General features: G+C 47.1%; 1 protein-coding gene across 2 annotated transcripts; it reads left to right on the forward strand.

Moving 5' to 3' along the window:
* The first annotated feature begins 1244 nt into the window (after window positions 1-1244).
* Window positions 1245-17399, forward strand: LOC133359522 (zinc-binding protein A33-like). Of its 2 annotated transcripts, none has more exons than XM_061577942.1 (6): window positions 1245-1587; window positions 2271-2366; window positions 3426-3647; window positions 13721-13743; window positions 14179-14291; window positions 16306-17397. In XM_061577942.1, the coding sequence occupies exons 1-6, from the start codon at window positions 1438-1440 to the stop codon at window positions 16878-16880; spliced, it is 1179 nt and encodes a 392-aa protein (XP_061433926.1). In that variant the 5' UTR covers window positions 1245-1437; the 3' UTR covers window positions 16881-17397. The 2 variants fall into 2 exon arrangements, with proteins under 2 accessions (XP_061433926.1, XP_061433928.1); XM_061577944.1 differs by having other exon boundaries at window positions 1430-1550; window positions 16306-17399.
* The last annotated feature ends 458 nt before the right edge of the window (window positions 17400-17857 follow it).

Below are 17857 nucleotides of genomic sequence, written 5' to 3' on the forward strand. Positions count from 1 at the left end.
CGTATGGTCAATAAGGAGTGTGGTACTGCATGAACAATATTGAGTATAATCATTCATTAGATAAGGTTTTCTTAGCATAGTATTTGCGTGTTTTAACGACTCTCTCTCTCACTAACAACCATCGCGTTATGCGGGATCCATGTGCAGTTGTCAAAGTGAAATCAGACAATCGTTGATGATACTGTATTGATGCCGTGTTGACTTTCCGGGATTGAGAGTTCGCATATTATATCATAGTTAAGGTTGAATTAGTAATAAATTGATCAATACAGAAGTGGTTGTGTGATTCTTTCCTGAAATCTATGCATAAGATCTGCTTCTGCGTTGAGATTTGAACTTGGTGACCTTAATAAACACACTAATACATACTCAGGAATGTTAAAGCGAGAATGAGACGAACCTAGACAACGATGCCGAGTTAATCTAAGTTAATCTTGCATACTTACACCACACCTGCATAACTGCATACGATTAATTGCCTTCTTCCGATCGATAACCCACCCTCGTCACCGAGGCGGGGTCTGGTTATCATAACGACTTGTATTATCATAATTACACCCACTCGCATAATTAATCCGATTACCTCTCGAATTGGCATAATTAAAATGTGCGTAATTATATAAATTAACATATTTCCGGATAATTACACATTTGGCCAAATTTCATTTAATTATTATTATTTTCACTGAATATTCATAACCCACATATACAACATAATAATTTCACCCACGCACGCATACAACATAACAAATTTTCATAACCCAACATATACAACACTCTGGAAGGGTGAGTTTATCTCTCGATACTCATTTCATGCATGATCCACTGCAGCTGAGCCTCACCGATTTATATTAACAACAAATAATTTCTTTAAATGTATGTATTTGTTAAAATATTAGATTCCTTTGATACACTTTGTTCATGTCAAGGCGTGTATTGTAACCATGTTAACCTTGAAGCTGCTGTTTGCGCACCAAGGGCATGGGTTCACATTCCTGGCAGTCTAATTCTTTGGGTATTTCCGTAAAGTCACATAGAACAAAAAAATGTTGTTCTACGTGACTTTACCGAAAGACCCAAAGAATATGAATTCCTGCAGTCACAAAAGCTTTATGTCAAGATTCCGGGCAGTGTCTTGTGATGTCAATGACGACAATGAAACTATTTAAAGTATTTTACTTCCTTCTTCATCGTCCCTATAAGAGAGAGATCCTGGTTCAGCATCTCTCTGAGCCACACAGCGAGTGATCCCAGCGAAGACATGGGTCATGGCGAGCACGACTCTCAGTGAGAGTGTAGATCGTGAGCTGCGCTGCTCCATCTGCCTGGACACGTTCGTCTGCCCCTCCACGCTAAGCTGCTGACACAACACACGAGAGGCCTCACTTGGAGAATCCCAGGCTGAGGGACCACGTCCTGGTGGCTCCCACCGTGAACATGGAGGAACGACAGTGCCGGGAGCACAGACAGAAGCTCATTCTTTACTGTGAACAGGATGAGAGCCCGATCTGCCAAGTCTGCACCATCACAGGAGACCACTCCGATCACAGGTTCATCACATTTGAAAAAGCGAAACAGACAAGACAGGTGAAGTGTAATGTTCCGTTGTAATCCACATTGTTACAGGAGGTTGAGAGATTCACATCAGTAAGACGTGACCTCTCACTTCGACCAGGTGAGATCCTGTTAGGACCAAACGTCCCTTTACAGGGAGACCAAGGTAGAGGTGGCAGGGTGGCTCAGATGTCAGAAAAATTGAGATCTTAAAGCTAAAATCTTGAGTTGGAATCTCGTTGGACGCTCATGGTTTAAACCGTCTAAGCCCAGTCAAAATTTAACATGTCAAATCATATTTTGTATGAGAATTAAAAATATTAGTTTGATTAAGTGAGCAACGTCCCTGTGCATCATAGGGCGTGTGAGAAGCCGCTACACCCATCACTGGAAGAGGTTTAAAACATTTTAGAATTTAAGTGATATTTGTCAATGATGTTGTCTCACGGGATATTGCATTGCACCAAGGTAGTTCCGATTGGATTATTCATCTCAATACATGACACGGATAGTGAAGTCGGGATACAATTGTGGGAAAAGTCAAAATATGAATGGAGACGTTTGCAGAAATATAATGATAACAGTAGTGTGTATGTGTTTTTAACTTCTTTCATAGCCAACTGTGCTAATCAGAGATGCACGATGATGATCTATCAGTGATCTACCAATGACAATGGGCAGCACCGCGTATTTATTTATTTATCTACCATACTCAGGAGGAGCTCAGAGTCAAGAAGGAGGGGAGGGAAGAGAAGAGGAACATGGCGGCGTCATGGACACGGGCACTCAGGGATGACTACCGGCACTTGGAGGTACAGAGAGAGACGGCAGCGGCACAATTCCCTCTTCTGGTTTTCCTAAGAATCATATTTCATTAAACCTTGCTTTCATCATTGACGAGCACTGCCCCACGCATCGGCGCGGGATATAACGTTGGTGAATTGCAAGCAATTACAACTTGCTGGCTGTTTGTCTGCCCAGACTTCTTTTAAAGCCCATTTATTTGAGCGCATAACATTTCTGAAACGTTAATCTTCAATTAAAAATTGCTTACGTGTATTTTTACACATCAGTGGAATTTGTATTCAACATTTGGGAAACATTATGTCAGGTTTACGAAGACTCGATTTGCATCAAACGTTTACGACATGAATATAAGGTCACCACTGAACGACACAGAACTTAATTTACGACGCAACTTCCAACATGATAGCAGTTTTGGTTTAGGGGGGACGGAATCTATCCACGCTGGACAAAGCGTTGGCGACTTGCCCTGTCGATTCCTTTATTGATCACAACCACGAAGCTTGCCATGGAAGCTTCTGACCCCCAAAAAATGGACAGCACCAACTTAGCCTGAGTGCAAGGGAGAGTGGACGTGAGTATTGCCTTCGAAATCAGCATAGTGTCTATTTCAGCACGTTTTCACTTAAAACAATAGAGCAATGTCACGTGTATTTGTTCTGTATATTCGCAGACCTTTGACACAATTTTCTGGGATTGTCCTCGGCAAGAGAGAGACGATTTAATTCGTGTTTCCCTCTGACGCACTGTTTGGGAGGTCCAGAATGGGACGGACGGACATACAGATGCGAATGATACCCATAGAGATGTATTTAATTTTCCACAGATAGACACTCAGCAACGTGTAGCTACAGACAGAAGTATTTCCTATACTACCCATGTCTATGATATTTTCCCCTTATATTCCATTGTCATTCTCCCTGTGCTTTATATGTTCACGAGCTCCCAAAGCACACGTCACTCACCTCCGTGTACATAATCGAGGAATGGTAACAATCATTGCCTTACAACACCACATTGCGTCGTTACCTTATGAGTGAATCAATAACTCGGCACTGTCTGTGTAGGAGTCTCTGCGTGGGATCAAGACGCGGATCAGCCGAGAGTTTGAGCGCCGGAAGAAGGAGGAGAGGGAGGCGCTGGAGCGCGTAGATGAGGAGGGCCGCTCCATGCTGTCCCGCATTCAGGCGGACATCGATCACTATGAGAGCAGAGCAAGCGGCCTGGAGCAGGAGATCAACCAGCTGCTCGCCGCCCTCGCCGTGCAGGACCCGCTCTCCTTCCTGCAGGTTGCTCCACCTCCATTCACTCGCCGCGGTGGCTAGGAGATGTTAACTACCTCGCCTGATATGCAGAAGGTCGTAGGTTTGATAATAACCATGATGTCTGCTGTATATTTGGAGTTTTCGCCTCTCTCTCTCTCCTCGTGGATGCGTGGATTTTAGATTCAACATCATGGGACCTCCTTTGCCAGTACCAAAAATATGATAACAGGTTTTTCTCTTTTTTACTGCAAAAAACAGGTGTTAAGATGTTAAAACACCAAACTGAAACCTTTTACAAGGAATCATGTCTTCATTAACCACAATGCTTGTGGTCAGAATGCAAAAAAAAATACTCTGATAATATATGCATTGTCCTTGAAACTGATTGATCCACACCAGAGACAGCTTTATTTTGAGCCTCGTCTCAAACGGTGTCAGACCAGAGGACGCCAAAAGGCGTACAGCCCAAAGACAATGCACTATCAGAATAATGAGAGCTCGGGGTGAGCATCTGAGGGGCTACCTTAGTGTATCAGGTGTAAGGCGCAGTTACCCCCTTGTGTTAATAAGCTATTGTTAAATAAATTACGTGTTGCCTCAGAGAACTCTCCTCTGGTTATTGAACCCACGACAACTGGCGTCAGAAGTGGCCACATTAGCTAGTATGGAAACTAGAAGGAAAGTTCGTACCAAAAGCCCAGGAAAAGACAACGGTGACTCGGTTGCCGTAGGGACAACGAACCCTGGGGTGGACGGCGAGTTTCTGCCGGCTGAGCTGCAGCCAGCCCGACCACCCGGCGGATCGCCGACGTCAGGGGGTGCGCTCCAAGCTGCGCACTCCCATCTTGCCGAGCTTCTCCATGCCGCAGCCAACATCCTTGAAAACATAAATCGCGGGGGGCCGACGGCAGAGTAGGAAAGCAGAGCGGGTCTACGACCAACAGCCGCTCCCGCCACTGGGCCGGCTTAAGATTTAGAAATTCCCGCCCCAGACAACACAGCTTCCGCCGCAAGCAGAAGCCAAGTGCACCATGGGAGCAGCCCAGACCAGAGTGCCGCATCGTCGGCGGCACAACCAACACTGGGGGCCGCCGTCTTGCCGCCTGTCAGTGGCATTAAGTTCGAAGAGGAGCGGTGGACTACGGGGCGCGTGCCATCCGTCCAACAACGAGTGCCCCTGTTAAAATAATTCTCCATGGCTGGGGGCGATTGGGCGGCATTCCAGCGCCGGTTCCTCGCCCACTGGGAGATGGCAGGTTGGACTGAGGAGGAGGCGATATGAGCGCTTCTGGCTGCTTTGGACGATGATGCCCTCGCTGCCCTTATCACCGTCCCAGCTGGCGCTCCACCACATGTCAGCGATCTATGGGCCACCCTCGGACATGCGTCACCACTTCGCTGCTCGACGTAAGGGTGAGACGGAATCTCCCCTCGCATTTCGCAGCGCTCTGCTGTCCCTGGTGAAGACCGCTTTCCCACAGATGGACTGTGAGGGCATTGACGCCCTTGTGTTGGATACATTGTTGGTGCTGGCACGTGAGCTGCGGATCGTCATTCATGCCGTGGATGATGAGCACATGTGCTCCCTGCATGCCGCGAAGAGCATCACGCACACCTGCTGCTGCAAAAGAGAACCAAGTCTCGCTGTGGAGTCCTGCGGTTCGCCGGACGACACACCACCCGACCAGGCCTTCGCGACAACTCAGCCTGCGGGTTGGAGATCCAACGAACATCCGCAAGACGGGACTTCCACCAGCGGGGACAAGCTCCTCCATGGCTGGAACCAGCCTTCGTCACCTGCTATAATTATGGCCTGCGGGGGCATGTGTCGTCGGGCTGCCGAGCACCTCGACATCGCGCATCCAGACCCTGGCGTTTGGACGCTCGAGCACCCAAGGCTTCGCAGCATCCTCAGGCAAGTCGCGGCACCACACATGTTCAGCCCCCGCTTACACCTCACTGCATCATGTCGCATGTTCACCAGGCAATGGGCGTCGGGGGGCCGGATTGTCTTAGCTCTGACCGGGCACTCCAACCTGGTCAGTGGTCCGAGCTGGCCCATAGGGTTGTTTCTGCGGCCGCGGGATCTTCCATCATTATAGACTCTATCGAGGGTGTTAAATTTCGTGTATTGGTCAATACCAGGGCGTCAGCGACCATTATTTCGGACCTCATCTACAATATTCAATCCATTAAGCATCGCCCCCTGCAACCGATTGAAATTCGGTGTTTCGCTGCCAATGGGGGATCGCTCAGCATAATTGCCCAGATACAAGCCCAAATTTGTATTGGCGACATTAAATTGCCCGGTCCTGTCTTGGTCTCCTATTCCCTCGCTGTTCCATACCAGCTGGGGACAGACTTCTTGGCGAAAATGCCGATGAAGATTCTCATCGATCAGGGTTGCATCGAGCTTCCCTCAGGCCGACACATGGCGTTTCTGCCCTCCTCCACGAAGTTGCGCACAACCTGCACTACTGTGTAGGCGTTGGTAACCCAGACGGTGCATATTCCGCCGGGCGCGCAGATGCTAGTGCCCCTTCGATTGCGGAAACCCTTTGCCTCGGGGGCGTCGGACAATGGGGTTTTGTTGGGTCTGTCGAATGCCGCGGTTAGGGGGTTAGACCTGGTGGCCACACAGACTCTGGTGGATGGTAGTAGGAACCCTTTCATCATGGTCCTGAATGCTGGGTTGCGACCGGCCGTCGTTTCTCAGGGGACTATACTCATTCACGTGACACCGGCACCCCTGGGAAACCCGGTTGTGGGCCACGTGGGTACCATACCTAGGTCGCAGCCGCGCTCGGACCCGGACGACGGTTGGTTAAATTCGCTCTGTTTGGGGGCTGGCGACCTGTCCGAGTCACAGCGGGCCAAATTACGTGCACTTTTACAGGAATTCTCCGACTTCTACAGTTAAAGTAAATTCGATATTGGCTGCACTAAATTACTGCGTCATCACATTGACACGGGCGACGCTGCTCCCATTAGGCAGAATCCATTTTGGCTCAGCCCGGCCAAAAAGGAACATGTCAAGTTGTCCGTCAATGACATGCTGGCAGCGGACATAATTTCCCCATCAACCAGCCTGTGGGGAGCTCCCATCGTGCTCGTAAAAAACACGATGGCACTTTGAGATTCTGCATCGATTTTTGCCGTCTCAATAAAAGCTCGGTAGCTGACGCATACCCGGTTCCTCGTATGGACGAATAGCTGGACGCCTTGGTGGGGGCACGTTATTTCTCTATGTTGGACCTTTTGTCAGGTTTCTGGCAACTCCCCCTTGATGACAAGTCCAAACCCAAAACCGCCTTTTGGACACCACAGGGCCTTTTCGAATTCAACAAGTTGCCCATGGGCCTCCACTCGGCACCAGCGACGTTCCAGCAGCTAATGGAACTGGTCCTCGCTGGGCTCCAGTGGGACTCATGTTTGATTTATTTAGATGATGTTATCGTCTTTAGCCACACGTTCGAGGATCATCTCGAACGCTTGAGGGCCGTATTCATGAAAATGCGTGCCTTTCAAGCCGCAGAAATGCCACCTTCTGCGAAAGTCTGTGCATTATCTGGAACACATTGTTAGCTGGTCGGGCATTTCCACTAACCCCGACAAAATGAGGTGAGTCAGCTAGTGGCCGACTCCTATTTCGGTGGGAGAGGTGCGTAGCTTTATTGGGTTTGCTTCGTATTACCATCGCTTTGTGACTGACTTTGCTTCGATCACAAACCCCTACAAGCCCTGATGGCCAAGGGTGTTAGATACCACTGGGGGAAGGAGGAGGAGACTGCATTCTGATCATTGCGAAATTCCCTGGTGAATGCTCCACCTTTGAGTTACCCGAACTTTTTCGAGCAACACCGACATCGGCGGGGTGCTTTCACAGGTCAGCGGCGGGGTCGAGCGTGTAATTGCTTATGGCAGCAGGGTGTTGTCCCTGGCGGAGCAACGCTACTGTGTTACTCGCTGTGAGTTATTGGCAATTGTGTTTTTTATCCAGCAATATCGGCCATACCTGTACAGCAGGCATTTTACCGTTTGATCGGAGCATGCAGCATTGCAATACGCCTTGCGCGTTGACCAACCATCCAGTCAACTCTCCAGATGGCTTGAGGTCCTTCAGGACTCCAATTTCATGGTTACCTACCGCAAAGGCAGTCGACATTCTAACGCCAATGCTTTGTCTCGGGACCCTGTTGAGCCAGCTGGTTGGGACGACATGTTCGGCCTGACTCTCGCTGAATGTGGTCTTCTCCAAATGGAGGATGCATCCCTGCTTACTTTGCATCGCCGCGCAGGGCACTTGGCAAACGGTCGAGAAGGTTTTGGTTCCCTTTTCTTGTGCAAAGGTCTCCTTATAAAATGGGATGGTAGATCCCATTCACACAAAATTGTCGTACCCTCTGCCCTGTGAGGTACGGCAGTTTTGGCAGCACACGAGCGTTTATTGCACCTGGGGGCTCACAAAACCCTCGCCATGCTCCAGCTGGATTTCTTCTGGCCGGGCATGGATGTGGCTGACCTACTCATGGGCTGCACCCAGTGTGCATGGCGGAAGCCTCCAGCAAAGCCATCGTGCCCGCCCTTGCAGTCTAGCAAGGTGTCCCGCGTCAACGAGCTTATTGCGTTGGACATCCTGTGACCTTTTCCTACCACACTTAGGGGTAACAAGTACCTGCTGGTTGGGGTGGAGTATTTTACACACTGGCCCATGGCCTGGCCACTCCCCATCCAGTTGGCAGCAGCCATCACTGAGGCCTATGTCCAGGGCTACGTCCTCGACAAAGGTGCTCCTGAGCGGCTGCTGACCGACCAAGGAAAAATTTCTCAAGCTCCCTGCTGCATGAAGTGTGTAACCTTTTGGGCACAAAAAGGTCCGTACCTCACCGTACCACCCACAAACCGAAGGTATGGTAGAACGTCTGCATAAGATGCTCAATTCTATGTTGTTCCACCAGGTAGGTGACTCCCAAATTGATTGGGATCCACATATCCCCGGGGTCCTGGGCGCGTAAAGGATGGCTCATCACGCGGCGACCTCTAAATCTAAACTGGTGGATCACTTGAAATTCAACATATAGAAATTGGCTGAGATGCGGGAGGCCGCTATTGAAAATTTGGACTCTCGCCAGAGGGCCAATGAGAGGTCACATGCCCTCCGGTTGAACATGCATGTATAGGTCAAGGGGGACAATGCCTGGCTCCATTATCCCCAGGTGCCCTTGGCGACATCGCCTAAGTTGCTCAGGCCCTGGAGGGGCCCAGTTGAATTTGTCCAAGTCGTCCACCCCCAGTGTGACAAGGTCAGATGGGGCAGACGTTGCTGGTTCATCCACCTCTCGCGCCTTAAACCCTTTGTCGCGCCGCATACTCCCACATCACTTACACACCATGGGGGCCAACCATGTGATGTGCCCGACAACCCTGGGAATGCTTCCGTAGCACCTGAATCTCACCAAAGTCATGATGTTCCGGCCCCAGATAGTGCAGGAGTGATGGCTCAGTGCCCATCCATGCCACCCACTCCTAATGTTGAACACGCAACCGGGCTGCCAACTTTACCTACAGATGAGACGGTCGCGTCCACTCCTACGCCACACCACCCTGTCCCTTACGACGGACCGGCTACGCAAACGCTCACAAAAACCATGCGTTTGTCGTGACCTTTTCACCCCACACACCCACACACGCGCTGCACCGACCACTTACCTTGATGACCGCCGGTTCACCTCGGTCGGTGAACGTCACCTGTTTCATCTCCGTGGGTCGCATGCATCGTTTTTGCCATGGTTGGTGTGTTGTGATGGGTTGAGTGTATGGCCGCTCGCGATTGTGTATATGTGCATAATGTATATTTTCCAGGTGGGCTGGGGTATTTATGTTGGGTTCTTCGTTGTTGTTAATTTTGTTATTGTAGAGGCACATGCGTTCCGATTTTGTTGTTATAAAACTTTATTAAGGGGATAGTTGACAGCCGGGACGGCTGAGTGCTACGAGGGGGGTGGGTGATGTTAAGGTATTATTGGGCGAGGATGTGCCAACACCATGCAGTTAGCCAGTAGTACCGGTCATGTACCAATAGGGGGCAGAATAGGGGCTGAGCCCCAGTGATAAGGGACGATGGCCCACAGGGGCCAACGGTAACCCCTATTGAATGGCATGCAGACCCCAGGAGGGGGCTGGGGATGACACCACCCCCAGGTCCTGTTGGAAGGTTCAAGAAGGAATGTGTGGCCACGGTGGAGCAAGTCACAGCTCTGTATAAAAGCCGAACCTCTGAACGGTCCCGGAAGTCTTCGTTCACCCAAACATCGAAGAGCCTCCTGAAAAGAAGATCCCAATGGGCAGAGCAGTACCGTTGGCTAGGGTCGGCTCAAGCTTATACCATTGAAGACCCAAGCTTCACTCAAGAAGGGTGTAGGTTAGCCAGTGAGAGGCGTATTAGTCCAGAGGGGATACCTCCTTAGTGGGGTGTAAGGCGCCGTTACCCCTTTGTGTTAAGAAGTTATTGTTAAATAAATTACGTGTTGCCTCAGAGAACTCTCCTCTAGTTATTTAACCCACTACACATATATTATCAGAGTATGTTTTTTGCTTGCATTATGACCACAAGCATTGTGGTTAATGCAGACATGATTCCTTGTAAGAAGTTTCAGTTTGGTGTTTTAACAGCTTAGCACCTGTTTTGTTGCCAGGAAAAAGGGGTTAAAACCTATTATCATATTTTGGTACTGGAAAAGGAGGTCCCATGATGTAGATGCTCATCCCAGCTCTCATTACTCTGACAGTGCATTGTCTTTTGGCTGTACACCTTTTGGCATCCTCTGGTCTAACACTGTTTGAGACGAGGCTCAAAAGAAAGCTGAATCTGGTGTGGACCAATCAGTTTCACAGACAATGCATATATTATCAGAGTATGCTTTTTGTTTGCATTCTGACCACAAGGATTGTAGTTAATGCAGACATAATTCCTTGTAAAAGGTTTCAGCTTGGCGTTTTAACATCTTAACACCTGTTTTGTTGCCAGAAAAAAATGAAAAACCTATTATCATTTAGAATTTGCTGCTATACATTTCCACGTGATAAGCCACTTCGTTGAGTAAAATTTTCCGGCAAGGTTACTTCTGAAACATAGCTATGTTGCTCAGTGGGCCTTACTTGGTAAGGTATACAAAATATGTTTATAATAGTTTATACTCACAGCCTTGGTTTATTAAAGTGTTTATCTACGACCAGCAGAGGCAAACCGCCCTGTGAGACGTTGACATTGTTGGCAATTTTATTTAATTGGTTTTCGATCTGGGAGTAAGCGGCAGTGTCCAAAAAGAGACGCGCGTTTGCTTCCGTGTGACATTCAGACCTGGACTTGTCCAGTACAACATCGCCATTTACCTCGCCTGGTATGCAGGAGGTCGTGGGTTTGACCCCAACCCTGACGATGCCTGCTGTAAATTTGGAGTCTACGTCTCTCTCTGTGATCGTGTAAATTTTTTTCCAGTTCATCTGGTATTTCACTCCACATTTAGAATCAACATCACGAATTCAGAGTATTTGGCTGCTATTATAAATGACCACATAAGCCAGTTCATTGAGCTATCATTTGTGATAGCCAGCTCGCTATTGAAAAAGTGTGACATAGCTAAGTGGGCCTTACGTTGTTTATTCAGAGTTCAAAAAAAGAGTTGTTGAACATTATTTTTTCAGCTGCAAAGAGTGGTTTTCTCATATTCTTTGGGTCTTTCGGTAAAACCAAGTAGATAGAAAAAATAATAAAAATATCACGACGTTTCGATCGCAACACAAGCAATCGTCATCAGTCCGTGTCCAGTTAAACGCACCCTGTGTTTGATTTTTAAAAAAATTAGGCATACACTCTACGCCCATCCTTGTGGAAGAGGTACGTGGATGACATGTTTGTCATCTGGCCACATGGCCGACCAGTTCTGAACCAATTCCTCAACCACATCAATTCCATACACCCAGCCATCAAATTCACGAAGGAGGTAGAAAATTATGGCAAGATACCATTCTTGGATATCCTAATCAAAAAAAGACCAGATGGCTCAATGAGCCATTGTAGTCTACAGGAAAGCCACCCATACTGATGCCTACCTAGAACTTGATTCCCAACACCATCCATTCCAGAAGAATTCCCTCATGAAAACTCTACACCATAGAGCTCAATGCTTCTCTAACCGTGAACACCTATCCAGTGAACTCTAACACATACACAAAGCTCTCAAGGTGAATGGATATTCTGACTACACAATCTGCAAAGCCATCACCCCAACCGTGAGGAAGGAGCCATCTGAGGATTCAATCAAAACCATCACCTTGCCTTATATAGCAGGGGTAACCAAAAATATTTCCAAAATCTTGAACAAATACAAGATCCAGGTCCGATGTCACACAGTACATAAAATTCGTAATCTGATCCCATCTGTGACGGACAAGATCCCTGACATGCAATATACCGGCTTCCACAAACTAAGCTTGTCTGTAAACATAAGGCCGATCTGAAACACGGAGGGACAAATGCCTCTGCTGTGGCTGATCATTGTTTCAATGTGGTGGGCTCACACGAAATTGATTTCTCTAAGACGAAGGTACTTTGCAAACCCACTGATCATCAACAAAGATTCGTTCATGAAGCCATCCAAATATACAGACAAAGACACAATTTCAACCGAGAGGATGGGTACAAATTTAGCAATCATTAGAAGGACGTGATCAACCAGTTTAAGTCTTAACTGGCTGTGATGTTCCAATCCTGCTACCTTTTGATGTTAGTTGTTATTTTCGGTTCTCAGATTTTTCATTAACATACTAATCTCTCACATTAACATAGCCACCTCAACACTCTCGCCGTGTATGCAGCTCTCCAATCTTACATTAAAAGGCAAATTTTTACCTGGCATCCCTTTAATTGGTGGAAACCCACCACCAGCGCCGTTGTTGACCATCACTTACATTAATTATAGCTGCCCCGCCCATGCTGCTGACACTTGGGCTACGCCCATTTTAAACCTTCATAAACATTTGATTTAAAGCTTGCGTGACTGCAGGGATTCATCTAATTGGTTCTTTCGGTAAAGTCACTTAGAAGGGAAATAATAAAATAATAAAAATAAAACATAATAAAATAAAATTCTCTCGACGTTTCGGCCGCAATACAAGCAGCCGTCCTCAGGTGAAGAACAGAGCTGTCTGAAAAACAGCGTCGATTTGAACACTGCTAAGATTGGCAGCGTATATTTAAGCTGGGTGGGAGGAGCAGAGTGCCTTGACAAACGAGTTTACATATCAACAGAGGAATTTAGCAAATTGACGCTAAAGAACTGCAACTACCCAACTACCATACAATAAACCAATGTGAAAAAACTAAATACAAACTACATCCATATAATCAATGTGTTCAATATAATCTCCAATAAGCTGAGCTATTAACATTAAGTAACTGGGTATAAACTACAGGGTATAAACGACAGCTCTGTTCTTCACCTGAGGACGGCTGCTTGTGTTGTGGCCGAAACGTCGTGAAAATTTTATTTTATTATGTTTAATTTTTATTATTTTATTATTTCCCTTCTACGTGACTTTACCGAAAGAACCAAGAAGACCTTAGTAAACAGTTTGCCTTTAGAGGCTAACCCCTTTGCCCTGATGATGACCGCTTGTATTGCGATCAAAATGTCGTGTTTTTATTTTTATTATTTCTATCTACGTGTCTTTACCGAAAGAACCAAATAATATAAATAGAATAGGCTTAACAGTACAAAGGCAATGCAAGTATCAATGTATTAACAGCCCTGGTTAAACAGTGATGGCTTGCAATAAGTATCTGTTTGGTGTTTGAACATCTTAACACCTCCTATTTTAATTGCCAAAAAGGATTAAGCCTCTTCTTAATTTTTTCATCATATCGATATTGGCAATTAGGTCCCAATGATAACTCTGTTTTTCACAATTCTCCGTTTACAGGTATGTATTAATTATCTGCTGTTGCGCTCCACTGTAAGTGGCAGGTGACTGTGTGGAGGTGGGGCATCTGTTTAAGATGTCAATGTTAATGTGAAATGCGTGTTTGTGTTTTTCAGGATCCCCTGCATGAGAGTCTCAGGTCAGTACCAACCCAGACTCAAACTCGAACTCTGTCTGCCACCTGGTGGACAAATTAGTGAACGATCATGATGTGTATTCTTTGGTTAATTCGATAAAGTTACGTAGATAGAAAAATTATAATAAATAAAGTTAATAAAAACAAAATAGTAAAAATAATAACTAATACAAAAACTAAAACCACTAATGTAGACTGTAGCCTGGTTCTTAACCTGAGTGGGCGTACTGGCAGTCTATAATGTAGACTTATTCTTGGTTTTGTCAGTAATGAAATAAAATAAAAATGTGATTAATAATAAACCCAATTGTATGAAGTTGTATCCCATATTGTCCGTGTGCAGAGAGACATGGACCCACATTAGACTATGTGTGTCCTATGCTGTGAATGGAGGGACTGCACCCTCCATAAACTCTGCGTGTCCCGTGCTGAGTGCAGGAGCTTGGACTCGCAGGGGATCCAGGATGCGCCTCCTCCTGCCACATTCAGTCACCAAGAGCTCACAGAGGTCATCTCGCGAGGAGTGAATACGATGCGCGTGGCTCTAGTGTGTGAGTCTCTCTTTCTCTGCACTCTGCACTAATCTCTGTCAACATCGTTCATTACAAACACAACGATGCAAACCGGCATCGCTTGGTAGGCTGCTGAAATTTGTTTCAGACAGGTGGCGTGTCCTTGGGGCGTGTATCTTTAAAACATTTTTATTTTACCAGATATGGTCCACTGAGCTATGTGGCTCTTTTTCAGACATGAACTGACCACAAATGACCGCTCAACAAAGTGGATTATCACGTGTACATTTATATTGCAGCCAAATGATCTGAACGCTAGACGTTGAGTCTAAATGTGGAGCGGAAAACTGGTGTGCCTCTGCTGGTTGTAGATAAACCCTCTGATTAACCAAGGCTGTGAGTATAAACTATTACATAAACAATTACCTTACCAGGTAAGACCCACTGAGCTATATAGCTCTGCTTCAGAAGTAACCTTGCCAGAAATTATAACTCAACAAAGTGGCTTATTAGAACCTCATTTGCCAGTAATAAACATGATAATTGGTTTTTTACCCTTCTATCTGGCAACAAAACTGACACCTTTTTTACAAGGAGTCATGTTTGCATAGAACACAAAACCTGCAGCCATAATGCATACAAAAAACATAACTCTGATAATATATGCACTGTCCTTGAAGTTGATTGGTCCACACCCGAGACAGCTTTCCTTAGAGCCTAGTCTCACATGGGTTGGACCAGATGACGCCAAAAGGCGCACAACTTTGAGTTGTCAGTTTTGTTGCCAGATAGAAGGGTAAAAAAACAATTATTATATTTTTTACTGGCAAATGAGGTTCCAATGGTGTAAATGCTTACCCGAGCTCTCATACTCTGATGGTGCATTGTCTTTGAGTTGTGCGCCTTTTGGCGTCATCTGGTCCAACCCATGTGAGACTAGGCTCTAAGGAAAACTTCAAGGACAGTGCATATATTATCAGAGTTATGTTTTTTGTTTGCATTATGGCTGCAGGTATTGTGGTTTATGCAAACATGACTCCTTGTAAAAAAGGTGTCAGTTTTGTTGCCAGATAGACGGATAAAAAAACAATTATCAAAGTGGCTTATTTTGCAGAAATGTATTGCAGCAAATTACTCTAAATGCTTGATGTCGATAATAAATGTTGAGGGAAAAATCGGAGGACCTGGAAAAATATCGACGTGTCCACGAGGAGAGAGAGAGAGATGCAAACTCCAAATATACAGCAGACATCAGGGTTGGGATCGAACCTATGACCACCTGCATACCAGGCGAAGTAGTTAACATCTAGTGGATCGAGAGTAAGTTCAGTGATAAATACAGGCACAGGGACACAGAGTGAAACACTGTATATATAGTCAGCGAGCAGCAGCACCTATGAAAGCCGGCATGGCACACGAGGGGGTGGCTGGCCAGCACCACGCCCGGCCGCCTTTGTCTCCCTCGTGCCGAATGTTTATACATCACACCAGCAGAGGGCAGTGCAGCGTGAACCATTGTTGTACTGTACCTCTAAGCTTCTACGTTCATGAACCCCACCATCGCCAACGCGCACCGACGAGAGCGGTGAATTATGGTCAAATAACCACCCTTAGGACGTGCACGGCACGGAGGTGCTCATTTAGCAGCGGAGTGACACAATATCTGTGCGTGGATGTGATTTTGCGAGGCTGTGGTAGCTATTGTACAGGCGTTGTGTTTGTTGAGAGACGCTGCGAGAGTGGCATTAACATCGTGGTGCTGGCATCAACACCACTGTTCACTACCACTGCACACACGCCCATGGTCATATTAATGTAGTACTCATTGGTTCTTTCGGTAAAGTCACGTTGATATTATTAAAATAGAAAAAATCAAGACGTTTCGAACACAACACAAGCGTTCGTCTTCAGGCGAAAATGGCGAGAGTAGCCGCGATGTCTGCTGCAGCGCAGCAACAACACAACAGACAACACAACACCAGCGTGTGTGTGTACACGCCACGTGCACTGTTCATGCCTCCACTGCGCACGCGCCGCCGTGACCGCAGTGCAGGCGTCATCGCTGTCTTCACCACAGATGGACGTTCGCCAACTCTGGACACAAACTCAGCCCACGACTGCCTCCGTATTTCCTCGGATCTCAGGATGGTGACAGTGAGACGTGTCCCCCAGGGTCGCCCCCATCACCCACACCGCTTTGGTCTCTGGGACCAAGCCCTGTGCTCTGAGAGCTTCTCATCGGGTCAGCACTACTGGGAGGTGGACGTGGGAAGCGCGAGGCTGTGTCGGATTGGAGTCGCGTACGGGACGATCCCACGGAGAGGGAGTGGTAATGAGTGCCTCCCGGGAGTGAGTGACGTATCCTGGTGTCTACAGAAAGTTGGTGACAGATTCTCAGTGCTGCATGGCAAGGTAGAGACCTCACTATCGGAGCTGAAGTCTCCGCGAAGAGTCGGGGTTCATCTGGACTGGGACGCGGGGCTGCTGTCGTTTTACAGCACTGACTCCATGGTGCCGTTGCACTCATTTCACCAAACCTTCACTCAGCCCCTACATCCTGGGCTGTGGGTGGGATGGGTTAAAGTTGGTGACTCGGTGAGGATTGTGGATCTGAGTGGTGCATCCTGAGAGAGGTGAACGTGAACAGCGCAGAGGGCAGACACCACGACACATGGCGCTCGCCATCCTCGTCGCCATCACGCGCAGTGCCACGCCCTTGGCTGGCTGGTGGCTGTCGGTGGCTAGGGGCTGTGTGGCTCTCCATCGCAACGGTGAGGCTGAGCGTAAATCATCCTCACAACCTTCATAGGGGTGGGGGAGGGTGATAAAATAATTACCGCACTGTGTGTGAAGCCAACGTGGATGCATTCACCCTGCCAGAGGAGTGTGACTGTAGTGTAGGGGTGCAGTGAGTAGCAATGGTGAACTGGGATGTGTTTATACACCGGTGGTGTGATGGGTTGTGTAAGAGATACAACAACAATAATATTAATTTTAAAAAGTATAAATGTATGCGTACGCCAGTGGCATCGTAACGCTTGTATCGTCGATTCTAGAATAAAAATACAGAACACAAACAACAATGCACTCTTTGGTTATTTTGGAAAAGTCAAATAAAAAGAAAATATATTCAATGATAGAATACGACGTTTCGATTGCAACACAAGCAACCATCAGGTAGAACTAAATTTGAGAGAAAGAGAAAACACAGACACAGAGACACACAGACACACAAGCAGAGATAACCACACAACATAGACACAGAGTCCCAATGCCTCTGTGTCTAGTCCATAAATATAGAGATGGGGGGGGAGGTTGGGCAGAGAGAGGGGTGGGTCTGCTGTGAGAGTCGGCTAACACACAATTCACGCATAGCCTGATTGATTACGATCTTCAAAGATTGCTAAAATTTAAGTGTGAAAATTTGACAAACTGAGACACAGAGAGATGTGTGGAAATCCACGCCGAAGCGGCCGGGGGAGAGAAAGAGCTAATGAACCTATGAGAGCCTTTCCACTTCACTCCAGTGACCCGGGTGCTGCTGCGGGGTCCACTTTCGGTCCCACCTCCCTACCCCCCCCACCCCCCCTACTGTTGAGTCCTAT

Source organism: Lethenteron reissneri, chromosome 65 (genome assembly GCF_015708825.2).
Source record: "Lethenteron reissneri isolate LAM-NWPU_2019-01 chromosome 65, ASM1570882v1, whole genome shotgun sequence".
Taxonomy (NCBI): domain Eukaryota; kingdom Metazoa; phylum Chordata; class Hyperoartia; order Petromyzontiformes; family Petromyzontidae; genus Lethenteron; species Lethenteron reissneri.

Coding starts and splice junctions, on each gene's coding strand:
- LOC133359522 (XM_061577942.1), top strand. CDS start 1,438: ATGGAGGAACGACAGTGCCGGGAGCACAGACAGAAGCTCATTCTTTAC. Junction 2,367..3,425: donor ATGACTACCGGCACTTGGAG/GTACAGAGAGAG, acceptor CTGTCTGTGTAG/GAGTCTCTGCGTGGGATCAA. Junction 13,744..14,178: donor CCCCTGCATGAGAGTCTCAG/GTCAGTACCAAC, acceptor TGCTGAGTGCAG/GAGCTTGGACTCGCAGGGGA.